Genomic DNA, 19,365 nt, shown 5'->3' with positions numbered 1-19,365 from the left:
CTGCTGTTTCATTGCATTTTCTGTTCTGTTTTGCTCTGTCCTGTTTTGTTTGATTCAGAGGAAACCTGTGTTTGCACGTTTTGAGTAAAAGCCTGTTTTGTGAGTATCCCTAGTCTTAGTTCCTGTTTGCCTGTAAGCCTGTTTTGGTTTGTTTTGTCTCTGAGTGTTGGACGACTTTTATTTCCTTAATAAAAGTATCTGATCGTTAACGCGAATGAGTTCTCCCTTCCTGCCTCCTGCCGCCGTTCTGGTCCGGTCCCGTGACAGAATGAACCAGCCAAGATTTGAACTCAGCGGACGATCCCATCCGACTCCCCTGCCTGCCAGTCCGACTCTCCTGCCTGCCAGTCCGACTCTCCTGCCTGCCAGTCCGACTCTCCTGCTTGCCAGTCCGACTCCCCTGCCTGCCAGTCCGCCTCCCTGGCCTGCCAGTCCGACTCCCCGGCCTGCCAGTCCGACTCCCCTGCTTGCCAGTCCGACTCCCTTGCTTGCCAGCCCGACTCCCTTGCTTGCCAGCCCGACGCCCTTGCTTGCCAGTCCGATTCGCCTGTCCCGTTTGCCTGTCCTGTTTGCCTGTCCGGTTCGCCTGTCCTGTTTGCCTGTCTGATTCGCCTGTCCTGTTCGTCTGTCTGACTCCCTTGCTTCCTGTCTGATACTCCTGCTTACCTGTCTGATTCTCCTGCTGTTCGCCTGTCTGATTTCCCCTGCTGCTTGCCTGTCTGACTCTCCTGCTTGCCTGTCCGACTCCTGCTTTCCTGTCCGACTCCTGCTTACCTGTCTGACACTCCTGCTTACCTGTCTGACTCCTGCTTACCTGTATGACTCCTGCTGATCGCCCGCCGGACTCCCCTGCTGATCGCCCGTCGGACTCCCCTGCTGATCGCCCGTCGGACCCTCCTGATGATCGCCTGTCTAATTCCCCCCGGTGATTGCCTGTCTGACTCCCCCTGATGATCGCCTGTCTGATTCCCCCTGATGATAGCTTGTTCGACTCCGCTGCCGATCGCCTGTCCGATCCCCCCCCTGCAGAGTGCCGAGTCCGATCCGTCCGACGCCGATGGCGCCTGCCTCTCCCCGTTCCTGCGTGTTCGGAGGAGAGAGCAGGGTTGCCCCAATCGAGAGTGTCGACCCATTCCGGGGTGCGAGGTAATTATTTTTTTTTGGGACCTCAGGAGCTGTCCCTTAAAGGGGGGGTTCTGTCATGGCCAGCATGGTCGCCGTGGCGACCGGCTGGCCCCGCCCCCTGGGCACCGGCTGTAGTAGATCATCTAATCTGCGTGTGTGCTTTTTAAGGGCGGGTTGTGGGTATTGCGGTCTGCTGGTTCATTGCATTTTCTGTTCTGTTTTGCTCTGTCCTGTTTCGTTTGATTCGGAGGAAACCTGTGTTTGCACGTTTTAAGTAAAAGCCTGTTTTGTGAGTATCCCTAGTCTTAGTTCCTGTTTGCCTGTAAGCCTGTTTTTGTTTGTTTTGTCCCTGAGTGTTGGACGACTTTTATTTCCTTAATAAAAGTATCTGATCGTTAACGCGAATGAGTTCTCCCTTCCTGCCTCCGTTCTGGTCCGGTCCCGTGACATTACGGAAATATTTCTGACAGAAATACTACCAAAATACTACTAGAATTTGATAAATGGAACTAAAATAAAAGTACGGTAATACTACAAAAATAATAGATGTACTAGAAAAGTTCCAAGAAAATTTGACAGAACTACTGTAAAAATACAACAGAAATACTACAAAATAATATTATGAAAATACTACTGCAGAATTACTAGAAAGAAATTACAAAAATAAAACTACAGAAATGCTACAAAAATACTAGTGGAGAAAAACTACAAATATACTACAAAGATAAAACTATATTCAAACAGCAAAAATACCACAAAAATACCTTGCAACACAGTGATACTATAAAGCTATATATCTAATTTAGTGTCTAAAACAGTGACCAAATACATGATTTTGCTTTGATTGTAAGCATTTCAAAACCAATTTGACGGAACTAATCTAGTTAAAACAAAATCTAAAAAGAAATCTAATGTGTGGAAGTTTGCATGTATATGTGTTAATAAATGAAAAAATTAGCCCCAAACTCCAATTGGTTGCCCGCCCACCCCTGACATGGAGATAACAGTACACAAGGTGTGCTGAATTATAAGGCGCACATTCAAATTTCTGCCTAAACTGGGATTTTCAGGTGCACCTTATAGTCTCGAAAATTTGCATGTATATGTGTTAATAAATGAAAGAATTAACCCCAAACTCCAATTGGTTGCCTGCCCACCCCTGACATGGAGATAACAGTACAAAAGGTGTGCTGAATTATAAGGTGCACATTCAAATTTCTGCCTAAACTGGGATTTTCAGGTGAACCTTATAGTCTCGAAAATTTGCATGTATATGTGTTAATAAATGAAAAAATTAGCCCCAAACTCCAATTGGTTGCCTGCCCACCCCTGACAGCTGAAAATACTTTTTTTTTTGCAGAATCTCGGGTTCCTGACCTGGGACTGTGGCCCAGGCAGAACCTGCGGGTGCTCCCTGGCGTGTTGGTTGCTGTCGTGTTGCAGGCGCTACTCGGGCCGCCCAGAAAGTCGTGTTCTGAGGACTCGTCGTTCTGCATGCTTTCGTCGGTTTGACCCAAACCGCTGTCTAGGTCTTGGCTTTTGGAAAGGAGGGGCTTCAAGTGGAGAAGAGGTGGGAGTGGCACAGTGGGCTCCTCCCTATATTCTTCTTCGTCATCATCTTCCTCTACATCATCTGGTTCTTCACCTCGAGTTCTTGGTCCAAGGTACAAGTGCAAGTAAGGCGAGAGGCCGGCAACGAGTTGGTCTTCCTGATCGGATAAACAAATGAACATGGGCAATCTTCAGCTCTGTGAAAGAGTATTGTGTCCCTTTCTGAATTCTGTGTTTTTTGCATATTTATTACTCACAAAGATTTCAGATCATCAAACCAATTTTATTATCACACAGAGAACACCCAAGGAAACACAAAATGCAGGTTGAAAATGTTCATTCTATTTATTAAGGCACAGAACATAAGTCTGGCCCTATGTGAATGTGTAATTCTCCTCCCTTGTTAAATCACAAAGTAACTGACTAACCACAGTTTGGAGAGAGCTGAATTTAATGCCACGGACAACCCCCAAAATTGATCACCACCGCCTGTGTTGAATCTAGAAATTACTTAAATTGAATCTGTTAAATAAAGTGAAGTAAGCGACAAAATCTTATGAACGCAATTGACATGCCACGATCCAAAGAAATTCCAGAAGAAATTAGAAAAAAAGTGATTGAAATCTATCAGTCCCAAAATAAAGTCACAACGCAATTTTTAAGGCTGTAAAGCTCCAGCGTACCATTGTCAGAGCCATTATCCACAAATGGAGAAAATGGGGGCAGGAGCAAACCTTCCCAGTCGACCAATTAAGATTATTCCAAGATTGGGACGACAGCTCATACAGGAGGTTACAAAAATAACCTCTAAAACATCCAGAGAACTGCAGGTCAGAGTTCACAGCTCCACTATATGAAAGACACTGGCCAAAAATGGCATCCATGGAATAGTTCCCAGGCGAAAACCAAAGAGTCGTCTCACATTTGCCCAAGAGTTTCTTGAATATCCTCAAGGGTTTTGGAGAAACATTCCGTGGACCAATGAAGCAAAAATTTAACTTTTAGGAAGGTGTGCAGCCTGTAACATCTCGCGTAAAAATTGCTCAGCATCTGACAAAAATAACATAATGCCAACAGTGAAGCATGGTGGTGGCAGTGTGATCATCTGAGGCTCCTTTGCCGCCTCAGGACAAGGGCAATTTGCTGTGGTTGACAAAAAAAAAAATGAATGCTGGTGTTAACCAGAAGATCCTGAAGGAGAATGTCCGGCCATCATTTTATGTCCTCAAATTCAAGCGCTCTTGGTTCATGCACCAGGACAATGATCGGAAACACACCAGCAAATCCACTTCTGAATGGCTCAAAAACAACAAAATGAAAACTTTTGTGTGGCCAAGTCAAAGTTCGGATTTAGATCCAAATGAAAGGCTATTGTGGGACCTTAAACGGGCATTTAACGCGAGAAAACCCTCCAATACGGCAGATTTGAAACCACTTAGCAAAAAAGAGTGGGCCAAAACTTCTCCTCAGGGTTGTGAAAGACTCATTACCATTTATTGTAAACATTCGATTTCAGTTATCGCTGGAAAATTTGGCCAACTCGCTACTGGGTTCAGGGGGCAAAACGTCTTCACACCGCACCGGATCGGTTTTCATATTTTTTTCTCCCTAATAAATTGAATCAACATTTCAAACCTGCATTTTGTATTTCCTTGGGTTGTCTCTGTGTGATATTAAAATTGGTATTATGATCTGAAACCTTTGTGAGTGATGAATATGCAAAAAACACATAAATACTTTTTTCACTGTAGTTTTGCTTATCATTTAAAGGTACAGTGTGTAATGTTTGAACACTAGATGGCACGGCAGCTACATGGTTAGCCCGTAGCCCCAAGGTGCGTCGTTTTACTGTAGTTGTTATCTACGTTTTTGTGTGCGTCTTTACTACGATTTTGTACATTTTTACGTACTGTATTTTCACGACTACAAGGCGCACCTAAAAGGCTTTATTTCTTTCAAAAGCTGACCATGCGCCTTATAATACAGTGCGCCTTATATATGGATCAATATTGAGTCACAAGGTCTCGCAACTACGGCAACCAGCCCACGAGTAGATTTTCCCCCGTTGGCGAAGTAGTCCGCGGTGTATGCTTGCATATATATATATATATATATATATATATATATATATATTGGCGTTTCATTTCCTAACCAATGTCTCACTCATCATTTGAGTCGGTCACTATTGGCTGAAGTTATTCGGGCGCAAAGGAGGCGGGTCCTTTTTAGTATTTACAGGCTTGCATAGGCTAAAGCGGGGCAAAACAAAGCCTGCAATTGGCCGAAAAGGATAAATGTGTATCACACGTTGTTAGGTTGCTCTACGGCAGGGGTCAGCAACCTTTTCGGTGCGGAGAGCCACTTTCTAATTTCCTTGTATATCAGTGTGCCACTGCAAGATTAATGACTCGCACAATATTTTTTTTTTATATCCAACAGAGCTGTCATTTTACACCAGTCCAAATACATACACAACATGGATGGACATTGAAATCGTATAACTGGCTAATTTTATCTTCCACTATTCTTGTTCATCAACAAACTAAAATGGCACGTAAAATGCCTGCCAAAATCTGACTCCCCTGCTAAAATGGACCCTGTTTGAGATACAGACTTGTGACTTCTAGGGTAACCTTCTGTGACATAAATATGTCAGCACTGTGATTTTGAAGAGTTTCAGACGTTTCTCATAATATTACTATTATTAGTAACAATAGTAATAATAGATTTGTCAAACACCTATTCAGTAACACATCACAAAGTGGAGGTATTCCTCTGTAGTTGGATCCCAAAGCCAAAAAAACATAATAAGTTTTAAGTGTGTCTTACTTTGCAAACAGTATAGGCAGGGAAGTCCGATTTTAAATGAAAATAACCCCGATTGGTTCACAACGCGGGATTCAATGCAACCAGGGTTTCATCCAGAATAAAAATACATTACATATGGCTATTATAGTACATCAAATAAAGGCTATTTGTGTACAATTAATTGTGATCTTGGATATCATAGCGTACATTGATTCGTCTCCGGTGTTGGCGACTTTTGCATTCGCGTTAACAAATGCATTTTGTAGAATACGATCGTGCTTTATTGTTTTAATAAACGCGTTATATAGACTATGATCGCTTTATTGTTTTAATAAACGTATTATATAGAATACGATCGCTTTTGTCGGAAGCGCAGCAGAATGCGCGTTCACGCGAGGGAGGTAGGATTTTGCAGGGGAGTCGGATTTACTGGACACAGCGTGTTTTAATGTATCCGCCTTTTCAGACTCGTCCTTGAATTCATGTTCATGTTTCGTCTCGTAATGACGTTTAACACTTGACGTGTGAAGTACAACGCTCTCGAGGCATAATGTACAAACAGCCCGGTCATTTTTTTGCACAAAGCCCCAGTCGGCAGTCCACGATGGCTGAAAAGAATGAGATTCGTTCATTTATCGCGCAACTGTGTTTCTGTGGGAGAGTTAAAACCCAGATCACCGCGCAGACACACACTCACCGTAAAGCCGCTAAAAAAGCAATGAAAATGTCAAAATTTCAGGTAAGAATGCGCATTTAAACAAAAATCATTATTACTTTGCTGTACGCTCGCGTGCCACTGGAACCTCGCATTCCAGTGCTGGCACGCGTGCCATAGGTTGCCGACCCCTGCTCTATGGCATAGAGAAAACATTTTTTACTCTTCTGTATTTGTAAACAGGAATTACGGGGCTAAACAGACAGCTAGCAATAAGAAACGTCTGTTGATGCAGATGCTTTTCGGCGGATTTTTTCTTGTATTTGTCGGCATTATTGCGGTCACTATTTGTCACGATTTGCTTAAGTTATTCAGAAGTAAAGGAGGCGGGTACTTTTTAGCATTTACAGACTTGCGTAGGCTAAGTCAGGGTAAAACAAAGCCTGCAATTGGCCGAAAAAGTTGAATGTGAATTACACGTTAGGTTGCTTTACGCCAGGGGTCGGCAACCTATGACATGCATGGGGATAACCAGTGGCACGCGAGCGTGCGGCAAATAATATAATAATAAAAATAATAATGATTATTTTTAAAAAATGCAAATTTTTACCTAAATTTTAGACATTTTCAGTTGTGCGCCGTGTTGTTTAGGGGCTTGACTGTAGCGCCCCTCCTCCTCTGCTCCGTGTGTGTCTGCGCAGCGCCTCACAGGGGAGAGATCCGTGTATTAACCCAGCCACAGAAACACGGCGTGCGATAAATGAATGAATCATGACGGCTCCTCCAGCGAAAAAAAATTCGCCCTTTCCAGCCAGCGTGGACGGATGACTGGGGCTTTTAGGAAAAAAAAAATGACCGTATTTGTGCATTATGCCTTGATGGCGTTGCACCTCACACGTCAAGTGTTAAACGTCATTACGAGACGAAACATGAACATGAATTCAAGCTCGGGTCTGAGAAGGCGGAGACGTTAAAATGCACTGTGTCCAGGTAGGGCAAACAAACACGGACCCTGAAAACATTTTCACTGCTAAAAACATTAACAAGTTATCACATTGCTCACTGCATAGCAAAGCACGGAAAACCATTTACTGATGGCGAATACATTACAGAAGCGCATGTGTGTGTGTGCGTGCGTGCTGCTGTTCAGTGGTTATTTCTGTTGCACATATTTTTAAGTAGTGTTCTGCCTTGCTGCTGTTATTTCAAGTTTTGATATTTTCTGCATTAAGATTTCATTGATGAATGGTATGGTAGCTATCCGTATCAATGGCTTTTTATTGTCATTCATTGTTGATGAAGACTGGTTCATTCTTGTGGTAAAAAGTTGAAGTCATGGATGTCTACAGGCCTTTCCACATGTTGCTCACAATCATTTTTTTTAATTTATTGATGAACATGAATAGTGAAAGATAATTTGGTCAGTTATTCAATTTCAATGTATATTCGTCCATCCATCCATCCATCCATTATCTGCACCGCTTATCCTCAGTAAGGCCGCGGGGGTGCTGGGGTCCATCCCAGCTATCTTCGGGCAGGGGACACCCTGAACCGGTTGCCAGCCAGTCGCAGGGCACACAGAGACAGACAACTCACTCGCACATTCACACCAAGGTATAATTTAGACGGGCCAATTAACCTCACATACATGTTTTTAGAATGTGGGAGGAAACTGGAGATCCCGGAGGAAACTCACGCAAGCACGGGGAGAACATGCAAACTCCACACAGGAAGGTTCAATCTCATGACCCCAGAACTGTTCCACGGACGCACTAACCACTCAGCCGCCATGCTTTCCTCAATGTTGTATTTGGACTGGTGTAAAATTACAGCTCTGTTAGTTATAAAAAAAAGTTGTGCGAGTCATTAATCTAGGTGTGGCAAACTGATTTACACGGAAATTTTAGAGTGGCACTCCAAACCAAAAAGATTGCTGACCCCTGCTCTACGCTATGGAGAAAACATTTTTACTAGTCTGTATTTGTAAACAGGAATTATGGGGCTAAACAGACAGCTAGCAACAAGCCACATCTATCGATGCAGATGCTTCTCGGCTGATTTGTTCTGTTATTTGTCAGCATTATTGCGTGTGTTTGGAGTGATTTACTACACTCACGAATGTAAGAGGACCATGGTTGCGTATTATTTTTGAACGTGATGGATGCAAGATGACATTGGTGAGCTACCCCGGCTTTTTATTTTCCTAGTATCTTGTTTCAGACTGGCCTTGATGTTTGTCGTTATTATATTGTTTTTTGAATTGTTTGATCATTTTGCACATGTTCACGTTTTTAATTTGTTTTAATTGCACTGAAAGGAGAAGCCATCCAATTTTGGTATACTTGTACGGTGACAATAAAGCCCATTCATTTATTCACTCCCACCTCCATGTCAGGCCTTGCGAGTCTATTTTTAAATTCAATTTAATTCAAAGTGTTTATTGTCATAAGCACAGTAAAGAACCACATTACCCTGCACAATAAAATTTTTACTTTGCTGTCCACAGTTTCCAGCGAAAAAGAAAATAGAAACTAAGAAATGGTTGGCATTTCTTGAATCCCAAGTGTTTAACCTTCCTAATGATATGTGGAATGACGCATTTGATTGATTGGGGACATTGTGTCTGTACATGTCTGAGACACGCATTTGCTTCTTTGCGAGATGTCGGATTGTTAAGGGGTTAATAAGTTTGACTGAACTATCCGACTATTTTGTTGACGTTCACACTGTAATGCATTATAGTCCAGTGCGCCTCATGTATGGAAAAAGTATGACAAAAAAACTATGTTTGGAAGGTGCGCCTTATAACCCGGTTCGTCTTATATTCTTGAAAATACGGCATTTATTTAGCGTTTGTATATACCTTTTTGGGCATGTTAAAGTAGTTTTTGTGTGTGTCTACGTACATTTCTGTGTGTGTTTACATACATGATGATTGTTATTTTATGATATTGTTTACTGTTTATTCTTTGTTGCACTTCAAGTGTAGGATAAATCTCTTGCTTGATAAGGGCCCGGACACACAGCCGTTTGCGTCTGTATCGAGGCTGAATCACGGCCAGAAATTTCTGCCTGTGAAGCAGACGCTGTTGGACGCTTTGAGATCGCCATACAGACGAGATACAGCAGTGCTTTACACGCGGTCGGAAATTCACACGCGGTTGACCGCGCCAAAAAGTTTTGCGCTGCTCAAAACCGCGGGTGGCACACGTGGTACACACGAGATAATGACGCGGTACAGACACGGAACGACGTGCTACGGCCGCGGCCAGGGCGTGGTTACACGCGGGTAGGACGCAAAATTTTAGCGGGTAACCGTGGGTGGAGCACGGTCATAGCACGTTTGTTCTGCGCCTGTATCGCGGCGTTATCACGTGAATTAGCGTGTGTAACGCGCGTGACGGTCAGACACCTTTCTCCGCGTATATTCAGCGCGATTTGCCGAGCACACGTCAGTTGTGCTCGAGACGTCAAGGGTGAACATGGATCCCCGTCACCGTAGTGACCTCGTCTTAATCCATTTTTATTTCCTGACATTTATTTTCATTTCATAACAAGATAATAAAATAAAAATGAAAAACTATTACAATAATAACATATTGGCTTCTTCGGTGCCATAGCTTGAAATCTTGATCTTCACGGGACTGTGTCTTGAGCGGTTATGATTTCTACAGCCCAGTATTGTGCCGAGAAATGCATCCCTGCCGAGTTTTGCATCCCCTCGCTACTATTACCACTTTTATTTCGTTTTATCTCACTTTTATATCATTTTTCGAGAATGTGATGGCGAAGATATAACCAAAACCACTTCGACTTGCATTTGTTGGGAATGTATACAATTTAAACCATTCTGTCTTTGTATTTGTTGTGAATGTAATCGAACGGTAATGCACACCGTATATAAATCACTTTTGAGAACTGTTATGCGATCTACCATAAAGCTTATTTCAGCATAATAATTATTATGTGTAAACATTTTACACAGTTGGATTTACTACACTCACGAATGTAAGAGGACCATGGTTGCGTATTATTATTGATAATTATTATGCTGAAATAAGCTTTATGGTAGAGTGCATAACAATTTCAATACGAGCGATTTGAGTAGAAAAGGGCAAAATGAAAACAAAACATGTTACCTGCTCAAAAATGATTTATATACGGTGTGCATTACCGTTCGATTACATTCACAACAAATACAAAGACGGAACGGTTTAAGTTGTATTACATTCCCAACAAATGCAAGACAAAGTGGTTTTGGTTATATGTCCGCTATTACATTCCTGAAAAGTGATATAAAAGTGAGATAAAACCAGGTCAAAGTGGTTATAGTAGCCCAGGGATGCAAATCTCGGCAGGGATGCATTTCTCGGCACAACACCGGCTCGGCAGCTTTTATACCCGTGGTCCACACGCGGAAATGACACGGAAATGACGCGATGAGGAAGCGGAACCGTCGCCGTCGTCTGTTTTGCGGGCATACCACCGATAACAGCGGGTTGGCCAATTTTGCGCATTTTCCATCGCGGGAAACCACGGGCAAAAAAACAAATCGCAAAATTTTACCCGCGATACAGACGCAAACGGCTGTGTGACCGGGCCCTAAGGTGCGATATATATGACATCCTTCTATAACAAAACAACCTATCTGCTCTTCTCTATTCAACTGACTTGAATACCGCTCAGAAAATGTTAAATTCTTTTACATACAACCAATTTTTTTAAAGTAACAGAAATAGTTACTTTTCCTGGCTACAAGATAATTTTACCATATTGTATTTCAGTTACAAAGTATTAGTGAGTAATTCTAACCAATTACTTTTTTAAAGTAAAGTGCCCAACACTGTCCAAGACACACCACTCGAAGTGGTGCCCCAACGACCCTGGCAGTTAAGAAATCTGTGAGCCGTGATATTTATGCTCCATTATTAAAAATAGGTAGCTTGGCATGAATTTTAAGGGAGAACCCTGTTGAAATGCTAACTTGAAATGAAACATAATTTTGTGTATCCTTCTTAATGAAGATACTGAAACAAAAATGCAATTCAAAAGATGAATGACACAAAAACATTTTTGGCTGCTATTTACGACCGACCGCACCTTTTAAGTAGTAGTAAGCATGTAATTATATTGAACACTGTAATCTGGAATTCAAGTATGCTAGCAAGTCATGGGATGCCCTCAGGATATGGGAACCCCGCCTTCTGACATTTTCACTCTATGGTGTGGAAGAAGATGTTTTTATGGCATCTCTCAACTTTATGTCATCAACAACAATTGGCTTATAAGAGAACTGTCCCCAAAATAACTATGAATGTGTATTCAATCAATCATATAAACAAATGACCTTGCATGCATTTTCTTGTCAACATTTTAAAGTTTAAAGTGGGATTGGACACGCACCGATTTTACGGTTCTGAAATAAGGTAGGGTTTGAAGCCAAAGTTTAGGTTAGCGCTTCACATTAGGGTTCTAAACTAAATACAGTCTTTAAAGATAGGTTACGGTTTGAAACAGGGTTAGGGTTACAGCTAGAGTTAGGTATAGGGCAATGGTTAGAAGCAAAGGTTTGGACTGCAAGTTAGGGTTTTAAACCGATTTTAAGGTTCTGAAATAAGGTTGGGGCTAGAGGTAGGGTTTGAAGCCAAAGTTTAGGCTGCCTTTTTTTTTTGTGGTAGAGCCTATTCAACCCACTTCCAATAGTTAAACTTGTAATAACATAGTAGCAATATTATAGCAAGATAAGTTGCCATTCTTTTGAATTACATATCGAACTGCATGCCCTATGCGCTAATGATTAATAAAAAGGTAGCTCTCCTCTTGTAAAAGGATAGAAACCCCTTCTCTAGCTTAATCCGCATGAAGCTCATTGGTGAAGCGTGTTTTGATATTTGTGGCGCAGTTCTCTAATGGTGGCATAATCAATCAAAATTTCGATATTATTGATACTGGTAGGCCAGTTTTTTTCAACTGGCAGGTCAGGACCTGAGAGTGTTTGGCGAACTACTCACTTCGAGTGGGTAACGGGCCTTTGCTTTGGTAATGTAATGCCAAGAAGATGGAAAAAACAGAGGGTCAATTGCACTGCTTAACAGTAGATGACGATAATGCCCTGCTCTTTCTGTTCGTCCATCGGCGTGGTCCCATTTGTTAGAGAGGATCCTAATTTTTTGTTATTTTGTTTTTACTTTTTCCATCATAATGGGTTTCAAGAAAGTTAGTGAGAAGGGGACTCAAAAGTGAAAAACAGTGACAACAACGAGTAAGCTAAAGAAGAGAAGGATTGCATGATTGTGTATGAGTGTCTGCCATCGATGTGCTGCTGGAAAAAAAACAGTAGATGGCTTAAAATAATTTTATTTTCAGCTTTTCACCAGTATGTTCATCTTTATTATCTTCGCAATTTGAATATTATCGTTTTCAGATACATTTTTTTCTTATTGTTTTAGCTAAAAACATTTTTTTAGTATGTGGCTATTTTAAAGCAGTTATAAGAATTTGCCAGTATAGCTCTTGAAGTCCTTTTGGTTTCGCACCAGTGTTCCCTCTAAGCTGCGCGCGTGCGCAATTGCGCACTGCTCGCACATGCTCAGCGCACAAGAGAATTTAGCCAGCGCACAAAAATCAGGGCTCAAAATTACTAATTAAGAAGCGACTTGAGTCAAAGTTACAGTGCATGAAGGTAAAAATACACGGGTTCCCCTGACGTTGTGTCCTAAATGCGGTATTTTGAAGTCAATGTCGAACGAAGTTGAAAAGTAAAGTCAGTAAAGTTTGTCAAGAACCGGCTTCTTCGGCTCGGCTCACTAAAAGGAACCGGCTCTTTCGGGTCCTCAGGTTTCAGGTTGTTTTTGCTTCTTTAATCCCAACATGACCAAATATTATGTAAAATTATGCACAAAATGACTTAAAGGAATGGGGGAATAGAACAAAAAAGAAAAAAAATACCAAAATGAAAAAGTAGTGAAAAGCTGAGAAAAAAAGAAACAAAAGGAAGAGGAAAAAAAGAAGGAAAAATTTAGAAATTAATGTTGGAAAAAAGTAAATAGAGAACAAAAAGAAAAAAAATAACAGCTCGGAAAAAAATAAACTCAATGAGATTTTTTTTTTAAAAAGTAGAGGAAAAACACAGAAAAAAGAAAAAAAAGTTTGTGTTGCATTCAAATACTTTCCAATTATATCAAGTGAATCTTGTTGCCAACATTGTACTTCCACTAAAAAATGTGATTAAGTACAGTTCTGTATCTTACAACTCACTAAATAAGCCCCCAAAAATCTTAATATTATGCGACAAAATATATCTGGAAAAAAAGAAATGGATATCTTGTGAAAGAATTGTAAGAACAAACGACGTTTGTAGGCCGTACAACCTTTACAATAGTACATGAGTCAATTCATTCTAAAGAGAAAAATAATTTTGCATTGCCGGAAACTCAGCAAAATGTAACTTGATGTCAAGTTTTGGACATGTTTGATAATTAATTATCTTGCCACACTTGGGATTATGGTTGCTCACTGTTGTTTCGAGTGTTGCTCACCGACTTTGTGTGAATGCTCAGACCCGTGGAAAATTAGAGGGAACATTGCTTCGCACATGATTTTCCTTCTCTTTTTTTTTCGACTTGTAATTGGGGTGCTATGGTGGGTCCTGAACTCAAACAAGCTGAGAAGCACTGTTGTAGAGTTTATGACAATTCTAGACAAGGCTCTTCCAACCAAGAGACGACCAGAGACTAATCTTTGTATGTAATCAGATAATTAATTGTAATAATGAAAAGGTTCAGAATCTCATTAGAATAAAGCCCACGAAAGCAATTGTGAAGTTTGCTGACAATACCACCTTGGTGGGGCTCGTCTCTGATGGGGATGAGAAGGCACCCGGGAAGAAGTTGGAGATGCTGACGATGTAGTATTCCAAAAAGAAATCAATACTCAACATCACAAAATTTAATAAAGTCATACTCGACTTCAGGCGGGCACGCACAAACCCAGCGCCACTTATTATAAATGGACACTGTGTGGAGAGAGTCCACTTCTTCAAACTCCTGCAAGTGCACATCTAAGATGACCTGGAACAGAAGTTCCTGGTGTCCTTCTACAAAGCCACAGTGGAAAGCATTCTTGTACACAGCATCACCGTGTGATATGCTGGGAGCACAGCAGCGGACAGGAAAAACAGACAGAGGGTAATCAACACAGCCCAAAAGATCATCAGCTGCTCTAAGCCCAGTCTGGGGGACATTGGCGGCTTGCGATACCGTTAGCAGAGCCATCAACCACCTCTAGTAGGTAATACAGTCTTTTATACAAGGACAAACCAGCTCCGAGGCAGCTTCTTCCCCAGGATCATCACCACCATAAACAAGCGCACACAACTGTGAAAACATATCTTGTGCCTTTTTTTTTGCTGCTGTTATTGCACGGAACTGTGAAAATATGTACATTGTGACTTTATTGTTGTTGCTGCTAAATGTCATGGTTTAGCGCCTGCAGTCCCTCTCTTTTTCAAAGTGATGGCAGCATTACACCATTTTCAAGTCCCCTTCACAATTCATCATCCGAGGTGCTTCCAATCAGACAATAAGCCACCTCTACCTCGATACTCCAGGCTCCTAACTCACATTGCTGTTTAATTTTGATTCCTGAAGACATTTGCTCACCAAGACAACAATCTTCTCCTCCTACGACTATCTTCTTCAGTTTCATCCTCATTCCAAGTTCATCCGTTCCAGCCATCTTTTTTAAAGGTACTCCCGAATATCTTTTAAGGTTTTCGCCACCCCAAGACCACCTCCCAATGTCTCCCCTCCTCAACAGTCCCCTCCTCGTTCCAAGACACCAGGCATCTTCTTAAAGGTACTTTCAAATCTTCTTATCGAGACTTATCTTCTTATCGAGACTTCTGCCACCCCAAGATTCCCTCTCAAGTGTCCCCTTCTAAGCAGCCCTAATATCACCACCCTCACTGTTTTGCCACAGTGAATATATACACATTTATTATATGTCATTATTATATTGTTTTTTGAATTGTTTGATCATTTTGCACATGTTCATGTTTTTAATTTGTTTTAATTGCACTGAAAGGAGAAGCCATCCAATTTTGGTATACTTGTACGGTGACAATAAAGCCCATTCATTTATTCACTCCCACCTCCATGTCAGTTCTTGCGAGCAATAAGGAGAAGTTGCCGCTGTCCTCTCTGCTTAAGATTGCTACCGCTTCTTCTCGACTGCCCACATCTACACCGTTGATCTGCGAAAAAAGTATCAAAAAAATTACTGAGGTTGAAATGCAGGGGAGGCAAGTAAATGGTAAATGGACTGCATTTATATAGCAATTAACCAGTCATTGAGGACCTGCAAAGCGCTATACAATACGTTTAATTCTATAGCGCCATCAGCCATGCAAGGCGACTACCTGCATATCAGAGGAAAGGGGTCGAGAACCTATGGCTTGCAAGCCATATATGGTTCTTTTAATGAGTACATATGGCTCGGAGATGAATTTTTGCTCAAGGAGATTTTGTCTGCATCATTCCAATTTTAAACCGCACAAGACAAAGTTAGGGATGTGCAAAACCAATACAACATTTGTTTAAGGTAATGTTTGATTCAGTATATAAAGGGCACAGTTTCCAATACAGTTTACAGTCAAGTGTCACGCCAACAGACCCCGTTTTGGCTGTACGGCGCTAAGGAATGGGAGCTTATAAATGATGTATGTCCACTGTGGAGACACTTTATGATGAAAACCCACAGAACAAAACTCCCTAAAACACCAGCCAAGTACACAGAGCAATCTGATTGGGTAAGGAGAATGAGTGGACGGATTTTATTGGGTGAGCGGTAGGGGTGGTTGGATCTCTGGGCACCCAGCACGCTTCTATCTCCTTCACAACAGCACTGGCAAGACAAAGACAAGGAACCTTCCCGTGGTGTCCTGCGAAGGGCTCTCTCCCCGGGGAGCCTTACGAATCCAACTCAATCCACTAAAACTCGCTCCCTCTTTCTTTCTTGGTCCTCTGTCCTTCTTTGTCTCTCCTTTTCTCTCTTCCCCCTTTACACTCTTGTCTCTCATTTTCTCTATCCCTGTCTTTCCTACTCTCTCCCCACCTCTCTCACTCTCTTTTCCCCCTTTTTGCGTTTTACTCTGTCTGTCTTTCTCTCTTTCTATCTGTCCCTCCCTTTCTCTTTCTTCTACTCTCCCCTCTCTGTTCTTCTTAGGGCGGGCGACTTCGAGAGCAACCCTGGCCCCCAGTCCAAATGCCAGTGATGCTTTCGAACCATCCGCTGTGACCACACCCCAATCACCTGTACTACCTGCCCACGGGGCTTCCATAAATCATGCACCAGCCTGTCCGAACGTACTAAGGACTTCAGAGGCTTCGTCTGCTTGGTTTGCTTGGGTCACACCCCGTCAGGCCTGGCGGCATAGGACCCCACGAGCGAGTCTAGCGCTACTAAGGATTACCTTAGGCACATTGAGTGACTCAACAACAACAAAAACAGCACTGAAGGGAAATATTTTATGCCGTATCTTTCTTGTTTGGTTTATTTTGTCATTTATTTACAAAGTATTTTTACAAAAGAACTGTGTTTACACCTTGTTATGAAACCTTTATTTATAGAAATAAAATTGAAGGTTAGCCTCAACGATCTTAAGTAACTGTGGGAGGGAGTCATGTTGAAGGAAGTAAATTTGTTGATATGGGGCTCAAGCTCTGGCATTATTCTTATTTTTTAAACTATCAAATTTTGTCACGTCCCTTAGTGAAAAGAGATTAGCTATTGTCTGAATAGTTGGTTGGGCGGCTTTGTTGAATTTTGTCTAAAAATATATGGTGTTGCTCCCTCAAAAAAACAAACAAACAAAACAAACAAAGAATATATATATATATTGCAAAAAGGTTCTTGACCCCTGCATTAAGGGCTCAGGGTCTTGCCCAAGGACACTTTGACATTGACTCAAAAAAGCCGAAAATCACACCTGCCACCACTTTGATCCGAAGACGCCTGCTCTACCCCCTTAGCTTTTGCTGCCCTGGAGTCATGGGTGCTTAAAACATGGATGATATTTATTAACACAACAAGGACCAAAGTAAAGAAGAGGTAACAAAGCAACAAACAAAATGTCTAAACATGGAACAAAAACCAAACCTGATGAAATCCAACCCAGAAACAAAGGCACATGGAAATGGAAAATGCAAAGTAACAAAGAAACCAGAAACAACCAAACCATGAGTGGTGGTGGAAATGAGAAGTAAATGACCATGAGCGATGTTCAAAATGTCCTCATAAAGTGTTCAGACAAATTCAAACCCTGTTTAGGGCCCTCTGGTGGGAGGAAGTGTATCACACCTGAATTTGTATGTAGTGTATATAGAGTTGTGGTTTTAGTCCTACACTACAAAAAATAACTGGCAGATAATTGTCCTTATTTGAATGAAATAGTTAATTTTCCATGGTAACCAGTTAGTTTTACTATAGAGTGATTTAGTTACTAACTCAGATGTTTTTGGAAGAAGTTAATAACTGGGAATAATCATTTTTTTAAATTAACGTCCCCGACCGTACCCCTCAACAGCGCAACTACACTACTACTGTATGTCACAACAAAATGAAATTCATAATCCGCGCGACACATCAAAACCAAAATGGAATTCATTGCCCACACTTTTAATGTTTGATTTAAATCTTTTTTTTTTTTAATTACTTGTTGCGACTTTAGTCAAGTCATGTTTATTTGTATAGCCCTTAATCACAAGAAGTCTTAATGGGCTGTACATACCAATGACTAGTAAAGACTAGACTATCAATATACCATCCCCTGATCTAAAACCTACATCAGGGTAAGGAAAAACTCAAAACCTCAGCATTTGGAAATTAAAAAAAGTGGTCGCACATGTGGTAATCCTCCTTCCAGGGTTACCAGGCTGCAATTGTTGTTGCACAACACAGACATCGTCAACATAAGAATTTAGGTCATTCATAAGCTATGAAATATAGGTGTGTTTTAAGCTTTGATTCAATCAGTTCCACTGAGGTTGCAGATTAAATGAGGGTAGAAGATTCCACAGCACTGAGGCCCGAATGGAGTATGCTCTCAAACCTGCAGCTCTCTTCTTGGCTTTGGTGATCGCTAGTAGACCAGCATTTTCTGAGAAAGGGCTCTGAGCAGGAACATATGGGGAAATTAGTCAGGGGTCTTCAATATGGTACCTCTGGGTCCCAGGTAGCCCCCTAAGAACACCTGAGTAGCCTGTATACCGGTCCTAAAAATAACCTAGACCAAACTATATATTTTTTAGTTTTTTTTCTCACGGTACAATCCTTGAATTTGTATGATTGTTGGTTGGATAGACAGGCAAATAACTATACAGAAGCTACGGATTACCTGAAGTATCCGATCTCCTTCTCTGATATGTCCGTTCTTGGCGGCAATGCTGTCTGGTTTCACCTTGGTCATGCCACAAAAATACGTAAATTTCTGAGCTTTCTCGAGAAAAAAAACGCTAAAAAAGGTTTACCTCTCCTACATAAATTCCCAGTTGATCTTCATTGTCCGTTCTGTAACACACAGTCAGGCCCAGTTTCTCCTCCTGGTGAGACTTGTAGAGCTCCACCTCCTGGATAATCACACCATCATATGCACAACAGAAAGAAAAACTGAAAAAAAAAAGAAAATGGCAGCAGTGGCAGAAAATCTAGCATGCTATTATTTTTAAAAATGTTTCTACGTATTACATCCGACTATGTTACTAACGAGCACAACAGGCAAATGCTTGTTTTTTTGCCAGCAAATTTTAGTGTATGCTTACTTCTTTCTTGCAAATGCTCGATTTTCTAGTAAATTCTCATTTTTTTCCTGTTGCTGCCACCAGATATTCTTTTTTTTCTAGCAGATGCTGATTTTCTTCCAGCAAATCATTATCTTTCCAGCAGATGGCAGTTTTCTCCAGTAGATTCTCATTTTCTTGAGTAGATTTTTTCCTGTGACTGCTCATTTTTTCCCCTCCAGATGCTGATTTTTTTTCAGCAGATCCTCATTTTTTTCTGGCAGATGCCCACATCTTTTCTAGCAGAGGCTCATTTTCTAAAGTAGATTTTCATTTTTCCCTAACCCTAACCCTAACCCTAACCCTGCTCAGTTTTTTCCTCCTGCTGCAATTTTTTTTCTAACAGATGCTCATTTATTTCTAGCAGATGCTTTTTCCAGCAGGTGCTCC

At 41.4% G+C, this 19,365-nt stretch overlaps 1 protein-coding gene across 1 annotated transcript in view; it reads right to left on the bottom strand.

The window, feature by feature from the left end:
- LOC148370496 (PDZ domain-containing protein 4-like) overlaps positions 1 to 19,365 on the bottom strand; it is a 60,355-nt gene that overhangs the window by 22,073 nt on the left and 18,917 nt on the right. The window contains exons 7-10 of the mRNA XM_088329847.1: positions 18,667 to 18,765; positions 18,534 to 18,596; positions 15,291 to 15,392; positions 2,503 to 2,834 (exon numbers count right to left, since the gene is read on the bottom strand). Coding sequence (XP_088185973.1) covers positions 2,503 to 2,834; positions 15,291 to 15,392; positions 18,534 to 18,596; positions 18,667 to 18,765 — 596 coding nt within the window. The remainder of the gene's footprint in view (positions 1 to 2,502; positions 2,835 to 15,290; positions 15,393 to 18,533; positions 18,597 to 18,666; positions 18,766 to 19,365) is intronic.

This window comes from Urocampus carinirostris, chromosome 3 (assembly GCF_059441175.1).
Source record: "Urocampus carinirostris isolate Australia breed hairy pipefish chromosome 3, RoL_Ucar_1.0, whole genome shotgun sequence".
Lineage (NCBI taxonomy): Eukaryota > Metazoa > Chordata > Actinopteri > Syngnathiformes > Syngnathidae > Urocampus > Urocampus carinirostris.
Note: the sequence above shows the minus strand (reverse complement) of the source record. Positions and strands in the feature narration are given on the sequence as shown.